General features: G+C 38.9%; 1 protein-coding gene across 2 annotated transcripts in view; it reads left to right on the forward strand.

Moving 5' to 3' along the window:
- Positions 1-27,196, forward strand: part of LOC131035230 (delta(14)-sterol reductase) — a 197,726-nt gene that overhangs the window by 23,250 nt on the left and 147,280 nt on the right. For both annotated transcript variants that reach the window (XM_057966893.2, XM_057966892.2), the window contains exon 3: positions 15,784-15,854. In XM_057966893.2, coding sequence (XP_057822876.1) covers positions 15,784-15,854 — 71 coding nt within the window. The remainder of the gene's footprint in view (positions 1-15,783; positions 15,855-27,196) is intronic.

The raw sequence follows: 27,196 nt of genomic DNA on the forward strand, positions 1-27,196 counted from the left end.
TTCTGATTTTAGACCTTTAAATTTGACAAAAACATTAAAAATCAGAACTTAGGAAATTCTGAAAACAAATTATTCGAATTATTTTCCATGATATTAACTACGAGTTTTGTATAGGTACCATGTCTAAGGCGGGGATAGTGGCAAGAAAGAAACAATTGAAGATCGTACAAGAGGGCTTCTATCCGGAGTCATTGCTATCGTCTTGATGGAAGAGGATCACAGATACGAACATGGAGTACTTGGACATGAAGCAGATGAGACAAAATGTTTGGAGTGAAGAATCATCTTCCTTCAACCTTATCGGCTAATATCATGAAGAGTGGAATCTACCAAGCAGCTGGCTTTCCCCCATACGTACAATGCAGTGAACTTTTTGTCGAGTGTGCGAAGCACTATGATCCAAGAACCAGAATGATCAAGTCACCTAAGGGGGTGGTGCTTGCATACTTAGCCGAAGAATCGATTGTGGAAGTGTTTGGAATTCCTAGATGTACAAACATGCAAGAGATGACTAAGGATGATGCCTTAGCAAAATTTGTGAAGAGAGCAGATGCATGTATGATAGTTGTGAACAACAAGTGGGTCATTGAGCCAAGCCTTCACCTCTCTAGATTGCCCAAGAGACTTTTATGTTTGGACTTCAAAGATGAGTACAACGATTTAGTAATTTTACTCAACTGAGTGATGGGAGCACCTCAAGGGGCATTGTTTGAGAATTGGATGTACTATTACATTGAAGAAATATCAAAGGGAATGGTGTTTAATTGGGCCAAGATAATCAGTGATAACCTCTACTTCTAGTTGAGAGGTTTGGAGAAACCACGAACATTTAGTGTGACTTCCTACCTTTTGTATGCAATAGCCAGATTTGTTGTGTACAAAGGATTGATATGCAAGGGCAAAGTTGGGAATGGGCTAGGGCAATACAGAGCTTATGAGTGCTATTCACAACTCCATATGCACAGATTGAACATTACAAGAGGGTGAATGATGCTTTCACCATGTATATCACAAGAATGCTGCAAGGCGGGATCCACAAATAGTTGTCCAAGGAGGCAACGAAGCTTATTGAGAAGTATGGATCGTGGTATATACAGTTTCCTACCTTCACATACCTACAGATTCAAGGATTTTGATCCGAACCATACAAGTTTCCTAGGTATCCGACCAATAAGATGATTTTACTTGAGGTAGTGAGACAACTTTTGGAGTATGATTTCCTCCAAAAGGAAAAAACATAGAATGGGGATAACTCTTCCAATTCCATTTGGGAAGACATTGGAGGTATGGCACACCGTGGCCGTAGCAAATTCAGTTATTGAAGAACTTGAGTTCTATCGCCTTGGAAGCTATAAGAGCAAGGATCGGTTTGATCCATTTAAGAATATTATGAAGATCAAAGGAGGAAGATTCACACACAGAATCAACGTCGAGGACTATTGGGCTAATCTCATGGATGAGTACATAGTTAGGAAGAGGATGTGTTCATGTATGTTAGGGGATTTCATGAGAAAATGTAATCTTTCTCCATTCCAGATCAGGTTTAGGATGATGGTGACCATGCTTACACAGTACGTAAGTGAAAGAGACAGACCTTTCTTGTCACCTAATTTGGTGCAACCTGAGTTGGTGGATTTGAATGTTTTGACGAGAGAAGTAAATGATTACTCTAGGGAATGGGTTGACAAGTATGTCAATGAATAGAGGAAGTTGAATGTCACCTTTACCTTTGAGAAGAGGAAAGATGAGGAGTCGTCTCTTAATGATGACGAAAGAACAGTCAGTGATATAAGGACACATGATGATGAGGAGAGTCAAGCTACTAAGAGAAGGAAAGGTATGCCTATAGAATCACAACAAAAGGTAAGGATACTGTTAGTCAAAGTTCGAGAAAGAAGAAACATAAGTCTAGTACTCCTCAATCCACCATGAGTTCTTGATCTGTGAACGAAAATGATATGATAGAGAAAGATGATGAGTCTAGACGGGGTTTCGATACAAAAATCCTACCAGAGAATAATCAGAAGTTACATGCTACAACATGGTCAACACCACATGATGATGATGAAGAACAACCGGGATCTCCTACATTCCAATTGGAGGTCAACTTGGGCAACAATGTGGTAGACTTAACCAAAGGACAAGGATAGAGATGATAATGTGATTTCAGCCTTGAGAGGACTTGATCAGGATATGAGCCTCGAGGATGGGATGAGATTTCTACTATTCTCGATTGGTTGCTGCAGAGCATAGAAAAGAAGAAAATGATAGAGGCATAGCCTATGGAGAACATTGATGATTTCTTAGCCAGGACAGACAAAGGAAACGAACAGAAGAAGGCTAAGGTGCTCTCTAGGATTGCTAGAGATGATACAGGTGTGCGCATTGCACAAGTGGCTGTCCCGATGGGTGATAAGACCAAAGATGTGGTCACTTCTATGGATTATCAGATCACCATGATTGACCTTGGACCAACTACAAAGAAACAAGAGTTCCAGGAACTTGATGATACGGTCAAGGATCAGGGCGCGATTGGATAGAGGACTATTGAGAAGAAAGATATGCTTGAAAATGATAACAAGAGACTCAGAGAGTACATTGAAGGGATGAACTCCCAAAGGTGTGAGGATCCTGCTTTTGTCTCACCTATCGCCATTGCTCGCGGGTTTCCTTTCGACTATGAGGCAGCAAGGAGTACACATTTAGAGGTTGGAAAATGGATTGAAGATATATTGAAACAGGCGGATGATTTACTAGCTCAATTTGTCCAGGCATTTGACAAGACATCAATGCTTCTATTTAGGATACAATACTTGGAAGGGGTTTGGGATGATTTCCAGCCGGTGCAGGAGAAGACAATTCCTCACCTCAGGGTGTTGAAACGAATCCCAATGCCTATTTTGATCTAGGAGGGAGTTGTGCATGTAGGTGATGTTCAGGGATGGTATTGTTCATTGGCTATGTGGAAGTTTGTTTATGATCATGCAAGGTAGGATTGCACAGAGATGGAGGGATCAATCCAAGAGAATCAATCCAAGATCCTTACATCAATTGATGAATTGTTGGGATGGATGTTCATGCTTCCAACAGTTTAAACTTAAAAGAATTGAAAGAAAAGATGAAGTTTGTTTACTTCAATCAGTTAGAATCTTTGAAGAAGAATCAGATAGATGATTTGGTTTCTCTTGTGGTTCACATCAACAATTTGCAGAATTTTATGCCGGATTGGGAAAGTGTCTTCGATGCTTGCTCAGATACCTTGGATGTGATTGATGCACAATAGGAAGCTTTACTCAATGCCACCATGGAGGAACTCAACTCAGTCTTGGCCAGATTCGTGGAGTATGGTGCTAGAGAGAGGGATGTAGGTCAGAATCTTCTAGAAAATTCCTTGCTTGATGACTAGGTGTTATCCTATTGGACCTCTGCTTTTTTGTTGCAAACCCTAATTAGGGTTATTTTAGAGTAGTGTTGGCAAGATCTTGGCCCTTGATTCTAAATGAATCTTGGCCATTCATTTCATTTGAGACTATATATAAATCCATTTGCCTCTCATTTGTAAGGGAGAGATTTTTGAGAATTGTCATCTATATGCTGCAAATTTTAATATAAATCATTGAAGTGTCGTAGCTTTGTTTGGATTTTGTATGCATTTGTGGTTCTCTTTGCCTCCAAAGTTTAGATTAAAATTTAGATTAGAATTTGTTTAAAGTATTTTAGATTGGATGAAAGAAGTATTGAATGCATTTGAATGAGATTCGTATAATCCATACCACTAGCTTCTTGCTGATTGTAAGTTCGCCCTGTGTGGTCAACTGGAAATTAATTGAGGTTAACTTCAATTATTGCACGTCCATTGGTATGTATTGCTTTGATGGTATTGATGTTGATGGTGATAATTTGAACATCTATAACTTTACCTTAGATGATTGCACTAAGCATGTGTTGAATTTTTCTTTGATGGTGAAACCTTGCCTAGTTGAATCTCATTGAGCCATTCATTACGTCTTGCATTCTAGGTTTTAGATTAGAACTCCGAAACCCTCATTCCTTTTGCATTTTATTTAAAATCCTTGTTAGATTAGATTAAGAGCTGTAATTGCAAAATCATTCGAAGTTATTGGCAACCTATCCTCATTCATGAATAAGCTCAACAAAACCGAACAATTATGTAAGTCCCCAAGTTAAAACAGCAAGTCACATCAACCATTGAGCTACCCACATGTCAAGAACTGACCGTAGAAACCTTGGAATCGTCTTAGTTAATCAGATATTTAGCATTTGAGGTGATATTGTTCAAGAGAGGGTAAAATATTTTGGTATTTTATTCTGTGTTCGATTGTGCCTAAAACACACATCAACAGAAATGGTGCTAGGAGGAGGGTTGCTTTGCTAAGCATGGAGGACTTTTCTCAATTTGCCTTTTGAAGGTCATGATGCGGAATGGTGTTGCTTGAAGAAGAACTCATCCTAGGTGAACAACAAGATATCATCTCATTGTTGAACACTCTTGCTTGGAGAAACAAAAGAAGTGCAGCTGAATTCAAACAAGTGAGAGTGGTGATTGATAAAGAGGAAGAATTGGGAAATTTGCCTCCGGTTGTTATTGTTCCTAGAGCAATCAATCGCGAGACTCCATCTCCCGCAAGACAGTAAGAGAATAAATTGAACAAGTTGAAGAATTTCCCAGTTGAGCATGAATCACGATGGTGCAACCTACTAGAAACGAACTCCCAGTGCATCAACCGAACTTGGAAGTCAACATTGACCAAGGAGACATTATTTCTGGATTGAACAATCTTGCTTGGGAAGTGAAGACGAGTGCACCTCAATACCTAGGTGCTACCTTTGTGTTCGACGAAGAAGAAGCGAAGGCCGAACGAATTGAAGCTGTAGTTGAAAGAGATTTTCTTGCTCAAAGATAAAGACAAGTTCCTATTGATCCTAGATAAGTTGGAGAAGCAAGTCACGTTGGACTGCATTAATTCATTTTCGCCTGAAAGGTTCCAAAGAATTCTAAGGTCCGCCCTTGGAGAACGAAGACATTACAAGCTGAGGTTCACTCCTAGATCCAAATTTGGGAGGCGAGAGGCCTCATCAAGCCAAGAGGCAGATAGAGATAGATTATTTGATCAAGAGGACGTGTTAAGGGAGGATATCTTTGGTTCATTCGAAACTCTTTCACATTAGGATCAAGATCAAGAAGAAGAACAAGGTCCTAATAGGCCTATATTTCAAGAAGAGAATCAAGCAATGGATCAAAATCAAGGTCCACCTCCAAATGGTGCTACATGGTTGGTAACCAACCCATCACTGCTTGCATTTGATGAAATCGATGATATGCCAAAGAATCCGAAGAACTTTTGCTCTAAATACAATGCCAATGATTTGAACTGGATGACAGAAGATCACATCAAGATGTTTGAAGACCATTTGTAAAATAGACCAATTGAGTATGGAGATGTAGCTTGCAGACTTTTTCCCTATTCCTTGGGGAAAGAAGCATATCATTGGTTTATTTCCTCTACCTGCAGGATCTATCACCACATGGGAAAGATTAATTCATTGGAAAATTTGGCTACCAAATTTCTCCATCAGAGTTGCATAGACAGTTTGTTGAATGCATAAGACAAGAGCATGAACCCATTACCTCATTCAACAATCGGTTCCAAAAGGCTTATACAAGGTTGCGAACTTCTTACCTTGTTCCAGATGCTTGAGAGATATATTATCATGCTTTGGATCCACTCACAACAATGTTTGTGCAAACTCATCCCACCACGGCAAATTTGAACGAAGCATATGCTAAAGCCGTGGAAGTTAGTAAAGGATTGGGTCAGAACATCACTGGACCCTTTCTCAATATGGGGTCGCCTGTGGTGGCAAATCAAATACAAGGCCATAGTCAAGCTTTGGCTCTACATACAACAATCATGAATCCTGTCCCGCAACCGACGTACCCAGTAGTTCAACCATCAAATCAGTTGGTACTCCAGCTCGAAGCACCTCTTTCCCAAGCTTCCCAAACGCACCTAGTGTACTTACAAAATGTAGTGACATCCACGAGGACGTAGGAGGAGAAAGAAGAAATGAAAGAGTTGATAGATCAAGTAAAGAAGTTGTCTACAAAAGTCACTCATTTTATAAATCAGAACAACCAACTCTATAGTATACATAGAAATCACCAAGGTGGTAATCAAAGTTATTAGATCAACAATCAAAGTTACCAAAGCAAGAATCAGAATAATCAGAATAACAACCAAGGATATTGTGGCAATAATCAAGGTTACCAGAATAGAACGTGGAACACTACGCCCAACAATGGAAATGTGCCGTCACCGCTTGACAATCCGCCAACATCAGAAAATCGAGCGACAGACAAGTTTTTCCTTGTAGAGGTTGCCTTATCAAATTGGTGCAGATTACACAATACAAGTCAACATTCATAGTTGCATTGTCCCAAATTCAAGGTTTGCAACAAACATTTTTCAACAAGAAGTGCGTAATAGTGAAACATCAAAAAGCACTCCAACAACGGGATATGAATTGGTCCCTACAACGAGATATGATCAGGCCTTGATCATTGAAGATTTCAAATTTCATCTAGCATGTGAGGAAAGTTCAATATGTGAGCAGAATGGGAGATTTTCTCCAAAATCGGCTAATGGACCTCAGTTTCCGCCTAGTTTCTTAGTTTTCGCCTGCTTCAAGGAATGGACCAATTGAAGATCGAGAGTACATTTTTCCACCATTAAACAACAATGTCTTAGTTGAAGGGACGAGGGAAGTATTTCATCAGTCATAAGGGAATTCAAGACCCAAAGTTTATCAAAGGAATCAAAGAAAAAAAGAACTATTAACTACATCGATTCCTCCGAACAATTTCTCTACTCCACCGAATTCAAATGCTAGCAATACACCAAGTTATCCACAAGACTTACCAGAGTACAGACAAAAGAATGTTTCGTCTCCTCCAAAAGAAGAATTGAAGAGGTTGAGTCTCCGTGTGCTAGAAGAATTTAAGAAAGTTAAGGTGAGCCTACCGCTATTTGAATTAATGAAGGTACCTGAGATCAGAGAGCCCGACGAGATCTAGATTGATAGCACCCCAAGATTAAGATTAATGATAATAGAATAAGGGGAGAATAACGAGATTCTATACCTAGAAATTGCTCTGGGAACAAGATCGGTAAGAGATAGTAAATTCCACAGAGGTTGTCATTGAAAGTGATCATGATTTAGATGAAGATAATGATATGTTCGAAAATTTTAGAAGATTCGTATTCAAAAGCATTCAACAAGAAGTTAAGATAGGCAATCGTACCTGCATTCATGATTTACTGTTGCCGAATTGGTGTAGAATACGTAATGCATCTCATTCTGAATTCTCTTGCGCAATGTGCAAGATCGCTTTGAATCAAATTCACAAGAGAATGCTTGAAGTTTTGACATTTGAAGAAATTAAGGAGGCCTCACCCAAGCCGGATGAGAACAAAGATAGAATTGAAGAATAAGAAGAAGATACAAGTGATGAAGATCAAGTATGGACGTTAAGGTTTGATGGCTCCAAATCAAAGAAAGGATCAGGAGCTGGTTTTGAATTGATTAGTCATGCAGGAGAGACCTATTTGGCCACTCATAGATTGCAGTTTCCATGTACGGACAATGTTGCCGAATACGAATCCTTAGTTCATGGATTACTGTTAGCTATTCAAAAGAAAGCAAAGATTTTACATGTGTTCGGAGAGTCAGAAATTGTTGTAAGACAAGTGCGAAAGCAATATGTTTGCCATGACAAAAGATTGACAAGATACAACAATAGGGTATGTGACCTCATCAAAAACTTTGATGCTCTCAATATCAAGTCAGCATATAGATCGTAGAACCAAGTGGCAGATGCACTTGTACAAGTTGCCAGTTCCTTGGCACCCGTTGCCATGGAAGGATTGAAGAAGTTTACAGTGGAAGTAGCCTCAGTTCCATCCGTACCAGATAATGTTACCAATTTCCAAGTTTTTGAAGATGATAAGCATATATTGGATTTTCTGACTAACTCAGATATTTTCTAAGTCAGATTATTGATGAAGAGGAAGCCGAAGAAGCAAAATATGATCTTGAGGGCATCCTAAACTTGAGGACAAACACTATTTCAAAGGGAATAGTAGAACTAGAAAGGATATTTGATTGAGATAAGTTGGAAACAGACTAGCCGCAAGACTCAGAAGGAGGTGCTTGCGAGACTGTAAATTTGGGAAATCAAGTAGTTAAGAATGTATTCACAAGGAAAGCATGCACGCCAAGTGAAAAGGAAGGCATATTGAAGAACATGAGAGACTTTCCTAATGTGATTGTGTGGGGATATGATGATTTGAAGACATATGATACGTCAATCATTACACATACAATTCCCTTCAAGCCAGATAACATGCCATTCAGACAGAGACAAAGGCCAATGAACACTTTGCTGGAGCCTCTCATATCTCAAGAAGTTTAAAAATTGCTTTTAGCTAGGATTATCTTTCCCGTGAGAGACTCGACGTGGGTCGCAAACTTGGTCCTAGTTAGAAAGAAGAATGGAGAGATAAGACTGTGTCGATTTTTAAAACATTAATAGAGCATAAAAAAAGGACAATTACCCACTTCTGTCATTGGATGAAGTTTTATAGATTGTGAATGGATCACAAATGATGTCCCATTTGGATGGATATTCAAGATATAACCAGGTGATGGTAGAATATGAAGATAGATTGAAAATAGCATTCACCACGAAGTGGGGAATATTTGCATACGGACGGATGCCATTTGGCTTAATCAACGATGGAGCCACGTTCTAAAGAGCAATGGACATCGCATTTCAAGATTTGATAGGAAAGTGCATCATTATTTACATGGATGGCATTACAATTTTTTCAAGGAAGAGAGAAGACCACATTGAAGATTTGAGACAAGTATTTCAGAGATACAAAAAGTACGAGATATATCTTAATCTCAAGAAATGAATGTGCGGAGTCACAAAAGAAAAATTGCTAGGACATGTTATCTTAGAGGAATTTCCATTGATCCGGAAAAAAATGAAGCTTTATCAAAGATCAACCTCCTAGGTAGTAAAAAAGAATTGAAGTCCTTCGGTAAAATCAATTTTGTGAGGAAGTTTATCATTGGATTTGCTGAGATAGTGTGACCATTGAACGAGATGCTGAAGAAAGATGCCAAGATGGAATGGACAACAGAAGCAAAGAGAGCATTTGAAAACATCAAGTCCGCCATTGCCAAGGCTCCCGTTCTGGTCAGTCGAGATTATACAAGGCCCTTTTACGTGTATTCATTTACTTTAGGATACACATGTGCTGCAATCCTTACATAGAGAAATGAAGATAAAGATGAACATCCCATAGCATTCATGAGCTCACCACTGAAAGATGCAGAGCTGAGATACCCAAATGTAGAAAAATAGGCCTATGCTTTGGTGAAAGCAATTAAGAAGTTCAGGCATTATATTTTAAGGACCAAAGTTAACGCAATAGTGCGAGATGCATTAGTCAAGACACTCCTTATGCAGAATGAACTAGGAGAAAGGAGAGGAAAGTGGGTCGCCACTATCCAAGAGTACAACATCGAGATCCAATCAATGAGACTTATTAGAGGTCAAGCATTAACGCAAACTTTAGCAGTGGACGGACCCGGATTGATCCAACAAGTCTATGCACTCGAGGATGTCACTCCAGATGAATGGTATAAAGATATTGTTTGCTATTTACTTAATTAGACATGTCCCGCTCGTATGAGCCCCGCTTAGAAGAGAGCATTGAGAGTGAAGAGTCAACAATGTTTGCCCTCTCGGGTGAATAGCTTAAAACATAAAGCACGTAATGCAGAATAATAACGCCATAGATATCAGACAAGTATAAGAGATATTATTCCATTCATAATTGTTGTTGTCCACAAGTTACATTCGGAAGTATATAAAGATGCCGAGGGGGTGCGAGCGCCAATCGTCGCACCGCAACTACCACCCCTCGGCTGCCAACTAACCAACACAATTACAACTTAATTAACTAGTTTTATTTCCGTGTACAATATTGCCGCCAACATCATCCCCCCCAAAAGAAAAGAAGTCGTCTCCGGACGACTTAACACAAAATAGAGATGACATTATACAGAACTGCTGACGCCAGTCGAGCCCGAAACTTATACACCTGCTGCGTCCTCGCTTAAAAACCCTTTTCTGCTACCATCCTATGCTCAAGTGCGGATTTCACCATTAGTGCTTCCTTTGACATCACAATCCTCCTGTGCCTAAACCAAACTTGTCTGCAAAACATGCTTTTCAATCTCAGCCTCCACCAACTGCTACTCAAATGATACTGTCTCTATCGCCACCGGCGTTGCCCTCTTGGCATCCAACTCCTGGGTACTAGCGTGAGATTACAAGGCTCGATTTTATACCGAAGGAATCATGAAGGAATTTATTTAAGATGTGTTGGCAAAGATGAAGTGAAACAGATTATGGAGCATTTTCACAACAAATTTGGGACTGGTCATGGTCCAAGTTTGGCTACAACGCATCAAATTCAAAGAGTAGGCTATTATTGGCCTACATTGTTTCGAGATACTCATGAATATGTGAAGACGTGTCACACATGCTAGGTAGTTGTTTTCCGAGAGAAGAATCCAGCCATGCCATTGCAACTTGTGATCGAGTCCAGACCTTTCGCTATGTTGGGTATAGATTTTATTGGTATGATCAATCCACCTTCCTCCACACAACATAGGTACATTCTAACCGCGATTGATTATTGTACGCGGTGGTCAAAAGCTCAACCTTTGAAATTATGTACTATTGATGTGGTAATTAAAATTTTAGAGGAAAATATCATAACCAGGTTTGGATGCCCACATGTTCTTGTTTGTGATAATGGTTCTGCTTTTACATCATTAAAGTTTTCAAATTGGGCTTTTGAATATGGTATAACCCTTAAGTTTTCATTGAATTATTATCCATAGGGTAATGGGTTAGCCAAATCTACGAATAAGAATTTGCTAAGTGTGATAAAAAAACTATTAGATAGAAATCCAAAAGATTGGCACACACAATTGAGATTCGCCCTTTGGGCAAATAGAACCAGAGCGAAGAATTTATTGGGGACTTCCCCTTATTTTCTGGTATACAACCAAGAGCTTGTCTTCCCTATACAACTGAGAATTCCAACTTTGAGATTTATTCAAGATTACATGGAGGGCAAAGACAAAATACAAACGAGATTGACACAATTGATGAATTTAGAAGAGAAGAGAGATATGGCTTTAGAAAGTTTCGCCAAACACTAGGACGTAGTAAAGAGCTGGTTTGATAGACAAGCATGGGTAAAAGCTTCCAGAATTTCCGACCTAGTGCTATATTGGGATAAAGCCCATGAGAGAAGGGGAGATCATGATAAATTTGACAAACTATGAAAAGGCCCCTACCAGATTGTTGAGATATTGGGAGAAAATGCATTGAAGTTGAGAACTTTAATTGGCGAGGATGTCCTGTTGCCCATCAATGAATAGTTCCTCAAGCATTACTTCCGACCTTAGGTTTCTTCCAAAGCCTAACCCTTGTACCATAGTTATTGTAGGTTTGCTTTCGGTTTGCCTTAGTTTAGGCCTGCTTCCGGTTTTGTTTTACGTTCAGGTCGACTTGCTTAGTGTTAGTTTTGAGAGGTATCCGCTTGTGATGCAGGAGGTGTTGTTGGGAAGACACACTCTGCGTTTCACTGGTTTTGTTTGGTCCATTTCTTGCGTAATACCTCATGAAGCTCTTCAGAATTGGAGATTGTTTTTGTATAGTGTATCATAGGATAGAATTCGTATTTGACGGGATTGGAAACCATTTATTGTATCTTGACGCTGACACCACTGGGATTGGAAACCATTTAGGTCTTGTATTATTGCTAGTTCTTTTTCTTGAAAGGGTTTCCCATGGTAAATCTTGTGTTGTGTTAATTTGTGTATGCCATTGATTTAATTGTGTTGCAATAGTTTGGATTTTTTAACTTGTTTAGCATAGCTTCTATCAAATGGTTATCTGTCTTTCCTTTCAAAGAGCTTGTGAAATGGAATGTGGGCTTATGGTCTGAAATTAATTTTTCCCTACCACTTTATCGAAACCATTTCACTGCTAATCGTCATTGTTGTTATTAACACCTCAATGATCAACATATACGTTTTATGATTATTTTGACTACTTTATAATGTTATGATGGAATGTGTAATGTCCCCTTTTCTGCTCTAGTTTATTTTGGGGGCTGTTAGCCTATTCTGGAGATTTGTAGGCTAGTCGGAAGCAAAAATTAGGGTTTCCTACCTCTGGTAGGATGTTTTTGCAGTTTCGAAGGCTCACATGTTGGAATTTGTCAGTTTGGATTTTGGATTCCTTTTGGTTTTTTCAGAAAGCTTCGCAATGAGGGTACATGCATAGCAAGTTTTGGAGTTTGACCAACTTACTATTTTTAGTAAGTGGAGGTAGAAGCAGTTGAGTTCTCTGGGTTTTTCTAGGTTTTCTGAGAGCTCTACGATGGTATAACATGCAAACCAATATGAGGACCTTTTCGGGACTTACTAGTTTTAGTAAGTTTGGCAGCTACTCAGAATATGGGAAAAATCACTTCGGAAACACTTACTATTTTTAGCAGTATGCTATTTATAGTAAGTACTATTTTTGGCAGGGATTCTGCAACTCAGCTCAATGGCTATTTTTGGCAGGATCCTGTATTCACTCAGATGACTATTTAGCAGTTCAGTTCAGAGCTCCAACTCAGTTCAGTTTTGGTGATTTCCAACACTTAAGTCTCTGGCTCTATTTGGCAATAATCAGTATTTGAGAAGGTATTTTTAATATATTAATACCTTAGGCATGAGGTATTAATATTTGATTATTTTATGGATGGACGACTTAGGAGGGGAGAAAATATTAATTTTATCCTAAGTCTATTTGGGCAAAATTTGCACGACTTCAAGGGGGTCGTCATGGTGTTAATAATTAAATTATAACTCAAGGCAAATGGGGCTATTTTCTAAGTATATTGCCTTAGTAATATTTTTTATTTGGAAGTCATAGTTGGGCGCCCACTTTACACTTCATTTTACGACACTTATATTTATTAAAAAGGGCGATTTTGGGTGAATGTGAGTTGGGCGAACTTGTGCAAGGAAATGAAATGAAATCCAACGCCAAATGTGGATGAAATGGAATGGCATTTGGTTTGGGCGCATTTGGAGAGCATTTGAGTTTGAATTTGGCTGGCAAAAAGTTATAAATACAAGCCTTGGGCTCTCATTTGGTATCCATGAAAATTTGTATAACGAAGTGCTGCCGGAATGGTGCCAGATTTGTGCTTCGAAGTTGCGAGCGTCCTAGCCTATGCCAGTTTCGTGCTCGAGATATAGCACCTAGTTGCGGAGAGACTATTTCTCACTCAGAGGAATAGATAGAGCTTATTGGGAATGTATGATTCAGTTGGTTTTCTGTTTTTGGTGTTAGTTTGTGTGTTTCCAGGTTGCTGGTTGGCGTCATGGCTGAAGCGTATTTTCACTCCTAGTTTCCTGTGCGGGGTCCTGTTGATTTTGGGTGTTGGCTCTAAAGATTTCTATGCTCCGAGCGATGAGATTTGTAAGTTTATAGCTCTTAGTATTGAGTTTGCAAATTTTAATTGCAAATCAAACTTTTCAACTTAGACGTTTTTGTTAGGGAGTGCATTGGGATGCATGCTGAGTGTTTGGGGTTATATTGCTGCTCTTTTCCTGTTGGTTCTTAGTCGCTCTATGTTATTTATCAGTTTGGGTGTGTTGTTGAGTGGGTTTTGAAAGAGTTAGGAGCATTTTGGTGTTGCTGGCTATGCATTTCCAATTTGCTGTCATAAATATCAGATTTTCGAAAGTTGGTCATTGGGTATGCTTTTGAGAGTGTGAGTAGATTGGGTGGTTAGATGATGATTGGAGGTGTTGTTGCAGTTGTCAGCTCATAATCAGCGCTTGGCTATCAAATTTCATATTTATTGTAATGCTGGTTAGTAGTACTAACAACAACATTTTGGCTTTCTTCTGTCCCACTGCGTAAGTGGAAAAGGCTGGCTTAGCCGCCTATCTTAGATTAGTAATATTTCTTATATTCAGAAATCTTTTAATGAATTTGTAAAGCTGGTTAGTAGTACTAACAACTATCTTTTAGATTTCTTAGTTGGCTCCCACTGCATAAGTGGAAGAGGCTGGCTTGGCTGCCTATCTTGAGTTTGTAATTCTGTTCTCCCGCTGAATAAGTGGTGGAGTTGATATTAATTTTTATTTCTAGTCCTCCCCCTGCACAAGTGGTCGAGTGATTGCATTCTTCAGTCTTTGGCTTGTCCTTGGCTGGTTTACCGCCAGGTGATTGCATAGTTTTCAATATCCCGTTGTATAAGTGGAAGGGGCTGGCTTGCCGCCCGAAGATTGTAATCATTTTCAGTTATTGACATCTAACGATCCCCTCAACACTGTATGCTCTCACCCTCCCAGATTGGGCTCTCGGTGAACAATAAGTGGAGGGTTACTTTCAGCAGCATTTGGTTTTCATTTCCCAACCATAACAAGTGTTGTGTTGAATGTAATTGTGGAAAAAATTGAGAAAAAATTAAGGGGGATATTACAGAATGCATTTAATTTTGAAATAATTATGTGAATTGATGTTATTGCTTATCATGTTTTTTTCGTGTACAAGAGAATCCTTGTTATAATTATGTGTAGAAATATTGAAAACATGATTTTGTGTGTTAAGTTTAATGATATCCTTACTTTCTATTTCAGAAATATATTTGGTGATGGTCTTGATGTCCTCTCCATTGTTCAAACTTTGTGTAGAAATATTGCAAACATGATTGTATGTGTTAAGTTTAATGATATCCTTACTGTCTATTTCAGAAATAGATTTGGTGATGGTCTTGACGTCCTCTCCATTGTTCAAATTTTTGTGTAGCAAACCTTTTACAATTGGCACTCTCTTTAAGTTTCAGCTTATGTAAAATTAGAGTTGTATTTATCCAATGAAGGTGTAGCCTTATTAAACAAACCAAGCCCAAACCTAATCAAAATAAAGTTAATCCTATCAAATTTCTCCAACTGAAATATTCCTTTGTTCACGAGGCAACCTCTATCAATATAATTAGTAATCTTTAAAGACACCCATTTATGGAAGCAAATCAATTTGTTTCTCACTCATCACTCAAGACAATCAGAAATGTCCGTTCACTGAAATTACACAGATATTCTCAAATTCTTTTGTACGAATGTTGACCTGTGGAATCTTAAATATACTAATAGAATATGTTAAAATATTCCATGTTCTCATAATATGGCTTTAATATATACGCATTTTTCCTCCTGAACTTTAATCTTTTGTTCATATTAAAGAACAGTTTGAAATTTAAGATGCTTGCCATTTGCATTAGATATTAGATGTATATGTTTAAATTTGGGGTGTAAGGCAAGGCATCCAGGTAATATCACAATCAATATCTATGCATAATTGACACAGGGACAGCTGATATTGGACCGATGAAAAATTAGAACAAATGATTTGTTTATTAGACTTTGTGCACACCTGTATTGATTATCTTGAGTTTAGAGTTAAGAATCTCTGTATTCAGCATTTTTGATTTGGGTCTCATGCAGTAAAATTTTGTTGTTGAAATAGAATGAAATTAAAATAAAGTAGTTGAGAAAAAATTCAGATGTGTATTCACTAATAATATGAATGACAAATGTTGCCAGGTTTTGCTACACTTTTGTTGTTGATTGCTCTCCTAGGAATTACTGTAGTGGCTGGGCTTTTCTCACCAGCGGTATGTTCTTCTCTATTTATTCCTTACTTCATTTCGTTCTCTTTCCATTTCTTTTCTATTTACATTCTATTCTTAAGCAATGAGTGTGATGTCAGCTTTTGTAGTATTTGAATGTTTGTTCTTGAGTCGCATTTCCATTTTACTAGCATGAATCTGTTTTTTGGAAGGGAAACTTTCCTCATAGCTGTTTATGGAATGGGATTTTTCAGTTTTCCTCCTCCATAGGGATGTCATTGAAAGGAAAATCCAAAAGGTTTGAAAGCAATGAAGTTAGATCAGGCAGCACTTATCTCTTCAATTCAATTCTCACTTGAGGTTTCCTTCATAGGGATGCTATCAGGGACATGGATTTTTTATTGCAGGACAAACAGCGAAAATTGTCCATAACTATAATGCTAGGTCAGTTGGCACTGCTGTCTTCAATGGACTTGTTAGTTAGTGGCTTACTTTATCCCTTACAGTTCATTAATATACAGTTGACATTAACTTTGCTTGAGGACAAGCAAATTTCGGGAAGGGTGGACTGTCATGCCCCGCCTGAGGTTAGGGCTTTATCAGTACAAATCCCAGCATTAAATAAAATAAACATCTGAGGGTTAGGGCCGACTCAGAAATAAGAAATAAATATTAAAGCCAGAAATAAATGTATAAGCAGCATGGGTGACCTGTTTTTAGAAAATAGGTTAAATAAACTACTTTTGAGAGGACCGACCCATGTGTTCTTCATGCTGGTCGACCCTAGAAGAAATAAATGACAAAATAAATAAATAAAATGTTTTCAAGGCCTCCCAAAGAAGGTCGACCTACTAGGATGTGCGTCCATGTTTGGGCAATGTAAATTAAATAAATAAAAACAAAGCTGTTTGTTGCTGGCCGACCTGATCCAAGAATTACAACCATTAGGGTGAAAAGACACCTTTATGGTTTATAAATAAAGGTTGTTTCGAGATCATTAAAGGATCCATCTGCATCTATTGCAGAAGCAGAGCAGATCAGTTAAGAGCAGGAACAGCAGAAACTCTCATATGCAGCAGACCTGATTTGAGCAGTGACATATTAATTTCTTGTGGTATGCAGAAATTTTTATTTAAATTTTAAGATAAATATATTTCTATATCAGTTGTATGCATATGTGAATGTATATATCTATATCAGTTGTATGCATATGTGAATGTATATATCTATATCAGTTGTATGCAGATATGAATGTATGAACCATTATGTGCTAATATAACATATATGTCTATGCATTTGATAATATTATGAGCAATTAAAGGATTTCCTATTTGCAATAATTGTTCATGGTATGGTGAGGAAGGGAATGCAAAGAGGAACAATGGCTATGGGTCCCTCACTAGGCACACAACCTCATCTGGATTGCAGAAAGGCCACATGAGGCCAAGGGGGACATGGTATTAGCTCTTGGGCCTTGGGTAGAGGGTCATTTTGGGAACCTTATTGCAATTTCCCTACGACCTCTATATTGATCAATTGTTGGGGTGAACTCAAGGGACCTTCAATTACAAGAGGGCAAGAAGGATGGCATGATGAAGGGGAACAACTAAAGAGGCCTCACTAGGTACACCACCTCATATGAGATGGCGAAAGGGCCACATGTGGCCAAGGGGGACAATGTATCCGCTTTGGGGCCCAGGGTAGGGATATTTTGGGCACTGTTGTCATTTAATGACACCTTTGGTCCATCAATGAGAACCGATCAGAGATATGTTCCATGGACCAGCGCTGCCCCAGTTGATCAAGGAGAAAAGCAATGGAATTATGAAGTGTGAAGTGTTGTCTTGTCAGAAGGAAGTTTCTAAGTCTTCAACCCCGGAACTCCGGAACCCCCAGGTTCCCAAGTTCCTAAGCTTTTCAACTTCGGAACTCCGGAACCCCCAAGGTCCCAAGTTCCTAAGTCTTCAATCCTGGAACTCCGAAACCCCCAGGTTCCCAAGTTCCTAGTCTTCAACTCCGAAACCCCCATGTTCCTAAGTTCTTAAGTCTTCAACCTCGGAACTCCGGAACCCCCAGGTTCTCAAGTTCCTAAGTTCTTCTACCCCTGAACTTCGGAACCCCCAGGTTCCCAAGTTCCTAAGTCTTCAACCCCAGAACCCCTAGGTTCCCAAGTTCGTAGTTCTTCAACCCTAGAACTTCGGAACCCCCAGGTTCCCAAGTTCCCAAGTCTTCAACCCCGGAACTTCGGAACCCCCAGGTTCCCAAGTTCCTAGTTCTTCAACCCCGGAACTCCGGACCCCCATTTTCCCAAGTTCCTAAGTTCTTCAACCCCGGAACTCCGGAACCCCCAGGTTTCCAAGTTCCTAAGTCTTCAACCCCGAAACGCTGGAACCCCCAGGTTCCCAAGTTCCTAAGTCTTCCCAACTTCGGTGACCCAGGTTTCCGAAGTTCCCCCAACTTCGGTGACCCAGGTCTCTGAAGTCTTCCAAACTCCTTTTGGCTTGCAACACTTTCGGATGGCGTGATTGGCACTCATAGATTTAAATGCTCCGACAACTTTTGTGACTTGTGCACCTTCTTTTGTGGAGCCACAGGGGTGCATTTAATGTTTTTGGCAGGAATTCCATCAAGGGAGGTACGAGGCCATGGTTGTTGTAGTGACTTATGTCATGTCTGCATATTCTGACTTTGGAAGGTTAGTCAATCCACCCTTCTCAGAATTGCCTTTTGTGGGTATGGCTAGGTTGCTTGCATGTACAAGTCAAATGCATGCACTTCCCTGCACTCCCAGACTGACATACAGGGGTCATGATCACTCTTGTAACCATTTTTCTATATAAAGGCTGTTAAGCCTCATTGTAAAGGGTTCTCTCCCTACTGGCTTGAGCTATTCCATGCTCTCCCACTTCTCTTGTATTTATCTTGCATTTGTGCAACTGTAAGTTTGGCCATTGGCCTTATAATTAATTGAAATTACCATTCTTGCCTATTTTCAACTTATGTATGCTGTGTATGTTTCCTTACCTTCATCATAGGTGTATGTTTTGTGGTTCTTGTCTCATATATGCTGTGTTAAATTTAATTCTTAGTGTGACTTGTGGGAAACCTTCTCCCCTCTTGGCATTCAGTGAATTCTAACCTTCATACATGCATTGGGGTCACTCATACAACTGAAGTTTGTGCATCTCCTGGGTGTTTCAATTGATTTTTTGTGTCATTTCGGTAGGTCGAGGAACAATCTCTTCTTGGTGCATCACCTCCTTTTATTTCAAGCATTATCTCTTCCCTTTACCTCTGCAACTGTATAGGATAGGCTTAGGAGTTAGTTTTGAAGTGTTGAGTTGATTCAACACCTGCACCTGGATTGAGAAGGAAACCGATCTTCTCCGGAGATTCAACCCCCTTGCGCAAGGTCCCACACTTTGGGGTTGTCTCCATGTTTCACAAGGTGCCTGAGTTGATAACTCAACAAGGGTGCGAGCTTTTGTGATAACAGGCACGTTAACATGTCTCCTTATATCATCCCCCATTATGGTTGAACCACACATGATAGTTTAGATTTGTTAATGTTTATGAATATGTTCCCTTTAACCCTAGTAATAGATTTATCTCATGAATTGTGTTTTCAATGTTTATCTAACTTGATTGCAGGTTTCCAAAAAAGACTTATCTTATCCTTGGGTGAGAATCACATCTTTAACTATATTATATTCCTTATTTCATTGGGATTTGTGAATTTAGAGAAAAATATAAGGTGGTCCAGAAAGGGGACATTACACAAAGTGCTAATGGTAGCTTTGAAGAGGTAACATGAGCATTGCTCCCTACAATTTTGGCTCACCCACTTTTTAGTAATAGTGAGACAATCCCTATAAAGTTATAAACATGTGTATAGTGCGCCTAGGTAAGTTGATGAATGCCTTTGGGGAGAACAATGGGTCAAAACACTATCCACTCACAAGGATAATGTGCATGCACAATGGTTAGTGGGTTCTGATACATCATGCTTTAGGTGGCCTGTGTTAATTAAAACCACTTAGCTATATTATCAATTAGAATGTTGTTTGGCTGCTTACAAATATGCAAAATAAAGGTCTAATGACACTCAAACATGTGCCAACCTAAAGGTTATTTTTGTGAGATGATTCTAACTATTGTAAATAATTATGCAGCTAGCGTTTTGCCCATGGATTTTTTTAGTATTCAAATATCCGAAAATGGCAGGAAATCACCTGTTTGCATCAAGTGTAACCTATTTTTTCGTCAGATCCAATCCTACTCTGCCAACAACTATGCATTGAATCTGCCTGAAATTACTTGGAGCTGTATGATTCAATAGAAATGTTGTTGGACCACCAATGAATATGCAAAAAAAGGCCTAATGACGAACATGTCAGCCAGACAGTAATTTTTGCAGTTTTCTGCATGATGAGGTTTGTATGGACTTGCCAAATCTACACCACTACCACATGGATCACAACTACCACATGCACTCAGGTGATTTCCTGCCATTTTCAAAGATTTAAATTATGAAGAATAGCGGGGGAGAAAGCTTGATCCATGGCTGGATTGATCTAGTGATGCAATGTTTATTGGCTGTGTATATGCAGTTCCTTATTTTACTATGTTACCCCGAGTTTTCGGGATGGGGGGACAAGTTCCCGGGACGACAAATTTTTTTGCCAATTTTGGGACGGCAGGGGGACGACTATATAAACTATCGGGAAAATTTTAAATATATAGGGAAATTCTAAATGTTCATATGAAAACATGGATAAATCATGCATATATACATTATATTCATATGAAAACATGGATAAAGCAGCTATATGTACATTATAGAACCTTAAAATACCACTTTTGTGTTCAGAATTTATTGCCAATACTCAGTAGTCAATATACTTTCATAATTCAGAATTCATTGTCAATACTCAATATGCATTCATAATTGAAAATTCATTATCAATATGCCAGCCCTTGTTTGATTTGTTAAAAATTTGACTGCTCTACTTAAATAGTTATCGCTAGAAATAATTGTTTTTATTGTCCGTATCGCATATGCTTCCCTTTTAAATATATGAATATCATATGGTAAGAGATGAAATATTTGTATCGTTCCCTTTTAAAGTTTTAAATGTATCATATAGTCAAACATGAAATATGGCAACGATATTATGAATTATCATCGTTGCCTTTTAACTTTTTAATAATGTTGTTATATGGAGCCTAATCAGACTCGGAGGTTAAATTTTCCCCACTTTTATCAGTGCAATTTCCCCCCAAATTATTCAACGGGGGTTTGGGGGCAGTATATGGAGCTTAATCAGACTCGGAGGTTAAATTTTCCCCACTTTTATCAATGCAGTTTCCTCCCAAATTATTCAACGGGGGTTTGGGGGCAGCGCCCTTGGCAAGCTCAAACGACTTTTATTATTTTATTTGCATTTAATTGATATTTTCTGCATGCAATTCCTAACAAATAATTGGAATGATTTCGGGCAAATAATCAGGGGCCCACATTAGGAAAATATGACATTTTTTATTTTTGTAATATTTTTTACTACCCCTAGCTATGGGGAACGTCCGGCTGTCCCTGGGACGGATTGGGGATGCCCCAACCGTCCTCATTTGCCCCCGGGACATATGGACGTCCCCCACAGCTGGGGCAAACGTTCCCTCGTTTCGGGGACATCCCCTTCAAATTCCAGCAATTTGGAGACAGGGGGGAAGCATCCCCTGGCTGTCCCCAAGTCCCCGAAACGTCCCCAGGACTCGGACGGGGGTTTTCAAGCCGGGGACGGGTCCTCGGGTTTCCTTGTTATTTTAAGGATGTGCATTTTTATATTAGGTCAAATGGTTGGATTGAAGGAAACTTTTATTTACTTGTTCTAGAGGGGCAATGTTCATCAAATATCTAGCTGTACTTGCTTATTTAAAGATGTTGCATTTATAAGTTCTTTGGTGGAGGGTTTCATTTTCGAGATAGGTATAGTTGAATGTTGTCCAAGTAATTATTGATAATGTTAAAAATTATGTATCAAGTAAATTGCTAATTCTATAATTTCCTACATTATTTTGGTCTCCATATGCACCTATTTGTACAATTTGTTGTTGAAGGATAATTGAGAATTAGTGTTTGTGAAGCTATTAATTGAAGATGCAAAAACAATAATTAATTCATTATTTATAGAGAATGCACTTGAGAATTTAAACCCGGGGACTTAGTTTGGTTCAAATTAACAAGGGAAGACTCATGATCAGATTAGAAGCAATTATAGGACAACTGAGAAAAGTGGGGAACTTCTACACTTTAGGCTCTACAGTACCAAGGAGTGCATTCCTAGAGGTCTTGACATGAAAGAATAGATTAGGTCATGTAGCTTAGCCACACTCTTTGTGTAAGGATCTTCCAACTATTTGTCACTAAATACCCCCTACGCTGTCTTAGTGGTCTTGCAGACCGGAAGATCTCTTTGAGAACAGATTGACAATATGTTACACATGCAACTAAAGGTACAAAACTGATTTGTATCCCTTCAGATTAATCCACTTATGCTTCTCAAATTTCATGTGCAACCTAGAAATCCATACATAGTTCTCTGAAAGTGTATCAGACAAGCTCTCACAAAAGTTGACACAAATTTAGAGTACTGTGTTAAGCAGCTTGGTAGAACCTATTCTACACTAATCTATCAAGGGAAAAATAAGAGGACAGTTTAATAAAGAATAGCTTACTTCATTGAGAAATTTAATCATGAACTTAAAAGGGAAAAGACCCTTAAGTGCATTTGAAACAAAGAATTAGAAATGCACACAAGATCCTAGTCTAGCTATGATTTCACCTATCAGCAAATCAAAGACACAAGAAACTTCACATAACCAGACATACTTGATTATCCATGTCTACTCACAGAAATTTCATATGTTATTATGAAAAGCACTTCCCAAAGAGTTATTGAAGGTCATACAACTGCTATGACAGTCAACTAATCAACAATGACAACAAACTAGCAAATGTAGCCTCATAGACATACAAATTATATCCTAAAACTCTCAGTTAGTCATGGAGGGGATTTCTGCAAGACACAACTTTCTTGAGGCTCAAATAATTCCCTTTCTCAATCCTCTCCAGCTGTGACATCACCCTTTAATCACACTAGAATACACTGTAGACAACCTTGTACGAAAATGGTCAAAAGACTGTTTTATCCTGCAAGAAACATGTATATATAATCAAACACATGCCCTATATCATGCATGCTGATGACACTTGTTGCAATCTCAAGTACTGCAAGGTGTTTTCTATTAAATTTGTTGCAACAATCTCTTTGTTCAGTCATTGAATTCACTGCAGTGATGCAAGACACTTAATTAGATTAGATATTCTTGTAAATGGGGAAAATCTTCCTTGAATCAGATTCTTTGTGGGAACAGGGGAGAAATCATCTTAAATTTTGCGTACAAGTTGTTTGAGAGCAGCTAGCTCTATTGGCTTTTGACACGAATTGAATGCTGGAATATTGCCCATACTTAAGACTCATCGTTGTTTAATTCAGCAAACAACATGGGTTCTATGAATTCTCATGAATTCACCAGTTACATTCTCCAATGAAGAACATGATGTCCAAATTTGAATTTGTGATTGCAAATCTGTCATATCATCACCATGTTACAAGAAATCTTGTGAAGACCTATCATCATGGTAATCAATGCCATCGCCTTCCTAAATCTACTTGTACCTGGAAATATTCCTTGACGAATCCTTGTTTTTATTGCTCATTATTGAGAAACCCTCAAAGGGCCTAGATGTGAACTAACACCTTTGAACTTTTGCCCCAAACCAATAGTTTGTTTTGATTGGCAATGAAATATTCTAACCACAGATTCTTGATAAAGTTTAAAGTTTTGTTTTGTTTGATGCATCAAATTTGTTCCATGGTAAAAATCGATTGTGCATGCAATAGCAGGAATACATACAGCAAGAATACAAAATGAACTTCATAGGAAACTAAAAATTCCCGAGTTCTGTCATTGAACAAAACAGAGATCTTACATACTAGGTTCGAACTCAGTGTGGGGCTGTTCTCAGACAATTGGATGCAGATTTCAGACTGCCATTGAAGCTTTTACAGACCTTCCAATATGCTGTGATTCACTGAGTTTATGGGACTGCGATTCTGGCTTGAGGAAAGCGTCAGAGTTGTATCCTCAAATCCCCTTCAATCTGGGCGAGTTGAAACTTATTTCTGGTTCTTCCTACTTCTGAACTGAAACTGTAATTGCAGCTGATAATGGTATGGGCGGACAGAAAGTATTTGCTGTGTGAATCGCCTAGCTCAGGCCTGGGGCTACGTCCAGCCTGTGATATAGGGGTTTCGTCCTGTAGAAAGCAGAACTTGCAGAGCTCATAAAACAATAATAGATAGATGATTGAATAATCTCTCTTAATGCATTGACCCCTTTATATATTCACTCCATGCTCTCCAAAAAAGCCATCAATTGCCTCTAGAAGACTCCTCATTAGCGACTTAGGCAAATAAAAAGTTGTTTTAATTATTAAATGACCCCCAAGTATGGTTGTGTTGTGACGTATTCACACATCGCCCTATTGCAAATGGGGAACCCTGCTTTTTGCTTTCTAGGGTTTGTTTTCTAGGTCTTTTAGGGTTTTGTCTGTTAGCCTTTGCAGGATGAGTGCTGTCGAGGGGATCGTTGGATTGCAGGCTTTGCTTGAGCCAGGGTGAGTCCACTGGGCCCAGAATTAGGGTTTCTTTGAGAGTCTTCCTTAGGGCCTGGTTTTGCTCTTGTTACTAATTGTGTCTTGCTTGGTGAGTGAGTATCATTCTTGAAGGTCCGAGCTAGGTCAAGTTGGTGAGTGATAAAGTCTGGAATGTCATCCTGATCTTTAAATGCCCTGAAATTTGGCTAAGTCTGGAATGTCCTGATCCTGAAATTTGACTAAGTCTGGAAAACTGAAGAATCCTCCAAAAACTAGATTTTGCAATATAACTTCTGGAGGTCCGAAACCACTCTCAAACATCCTGAAAGTATATATGGAATATAACTTAAAGTATAAATACTTTAAAGTCTGGAATGTCATCCTGATCTTTAAATGCCCTGAAATTTGGCTAAGTCTGGAATGTCCTGATCCTGAAATTTGACTAAGTCTGGAAAACTGAAGAATCCTCCAAAAACTAGATTTTGCAATATAACTTCTGGAGGTCCGAAACCACTCTCAAACATCTTGAAAGTATATATGGAATATAACTTAAAGTATAAATACTTAAATGTTATATTCCATAAAATGATCCTGACGGAGAGTTCAAAATGTCAAATTTCGCTCCTGACCCTTCCAAAGGGTCCAGAGCAAAATTCTCCATAAGACATTCTACTTTGACCAAAACCTAGAACTAATGCATTCCTAGGCTTGAATGAAGGCAAACACACTTGTTTGAATGAAGAAATGTGAAAATGAAGTCAGGATCTTGGCCAAGATTAGGAATTTCGCTCCTGACCCTTCCAAAGGGTCCAGAGCGAAAATCTTTGTGCACCTCAATTTATCACTTGTAAAGACCAATTTCATAGTTCCTTAGGCATGTTTGGGGGTGTCTTGACATGTTCTAACTTTAGGAGGTGAGTAAAGGTGGATGAGGTGAAGATTTTAGCCAAGAATGTGAATGTCGCTCCTGACCCTTCCAAAGGTTCCAGAGCGAAATTCTTGAAACACTCATTTTTTCCTTTAGCAAGAGTCAAGACCAAGGTGGAGATGCATGAAGAAAGATCTATGTTTGCCCCCCAAGGAAGATTCGAGTTTGAAAAATCAAGAATCAAGGTCAAAACATGATTTTCGCTCCTGACCCTTCCAAAGGGTCCAGAGGGAAAATCCTTGTAACTCTTGTTTTCTTCCTTATTTTGGCTAGGCGTTGGCTTGATGGGAGATGAATGGGTATGTTTTTGTCTTGAGAGGGAGTTTGATTGATTTTGAAGAACAAGATTTTGGCCTAAAGGAGAATTTCGCTCCTGACCCTTCCAAAGGGTCCAGAGCGAAATTCATCATAAACTTCATTTGCTACCTTGTTTGACCTTGAAACCTTCTTCCTCAGTGGAAAATGATCTAAGTTTGCTTCTTGAAGTGGTTTGGAGTTTGAAAAGTGAGTAATCTAGCCTAGAAGGAGATTTTCGCTCCTGACCCTTCCAAAGGGTCCAGGGCGAAAATCTACCTAAGACTCATTTCTTCCATGGTTTGACCAAATTTTGATTTGCAAGGCACCTTGAAAGGAAGGATGGACATCTTTTGCCATTGGAAATGTTTGAAAGCATTGAGAAGTGAAGGATTTTGTGCCAAATAGTGAATTTCGCCCCTGACCCTTCCAAAGGGTCCAGAGCGAAATTCCTAGAAACACCTATTTTTCCATTGGAGGAGGTCAAGTCCTTAGTTTTTTATGGCGTAGATGGAAGTGGGATAGCATGTTTTTGCCTCTTGAGGTGGTTTGGAGTTGGAGAAATGGAGAATCAAGCTCAAATCATGAAAATCGCTCCTGACCCTTCCAAAGGGTCCAGAGCGAAAATCTTCATGGACCTCATTGTCTTCCTTGTTAGGCCAAGTCCTTAGTGTCCAAGGTATGTTGGAGGAAGGATAAACATATTCTTGCCTTGAGGAATGATGGAAAGCAACAAAAGATGAAATTTCAAGCCTAGAAAGGAAATTTCGCTCCTGACCCTTCCAAAGGGTCCAGAGCGAAATTCCTTGTAAACCTAGTTTTTTGACCTTGCTTAGGCTTTAATCCTTGTTCCTTGGAGGAAAAATGATGAAATGTATCTTGTAAAGAAGATTGGGATTGAAAGAATGATGATTTTTGGCTAGAAAAGGAAAATCGCTCCTGACCCTTCCAAAGGGTCCAGAGCGAAATTTTGCAAAACCTATCTTTTCCCTCAAATTTATGCCAAGTCTGGTGTGGGTCAAGATTGGAGGTGTCCTTAGGCATGTCCTTGAATGGTCAATAATTATCAAACTTGAAGGAATTGAGCCAAAAAGTGATTTTCGCTCCTGACCCTTCCAAAGGGTCTAGAGCGAAAATGTTAAAACCACCTATTTTCCTTGCAAGTCTACTCAAACGTTAGGTTTTCATGGCTTGGATGGGTGCGAGGAGACATGTTCTTGCCTTTTGAAGTTTATTGGTGTTGAAAAATGATGGAAATTAGCCCAAACCAAGGATTTCGCTCTTGACCCTTCCAAAGGGTCCAGAGCGAAAATCCTAGGATCACTTACTTTCTTTGCAAGACAAGTTAAAATTTTGATTTTTATGGCCTAGATAGGAGTGAGGCAATGTGTCCTTAGTCTTGGAGGTGAATTGAAGTTGAAAGGATGGAGGAACATGCTCAAAACA

This window comes from Cryptomeria japonica, chromosome 5 (genome assembly GCF_030272615.1).
Source record: "Cryptomeria japonica chromosome 5, Sugi_1.0, whole genome shotgun sequence".
Taxonomy (NCBI): domain Eukaryota; kingdom Viridiplantae; phylum Streptophyta; class Pinopsida; order Cupressales; family Cupressaceae; genus Cryptomeria; species Cryptomeria japonica.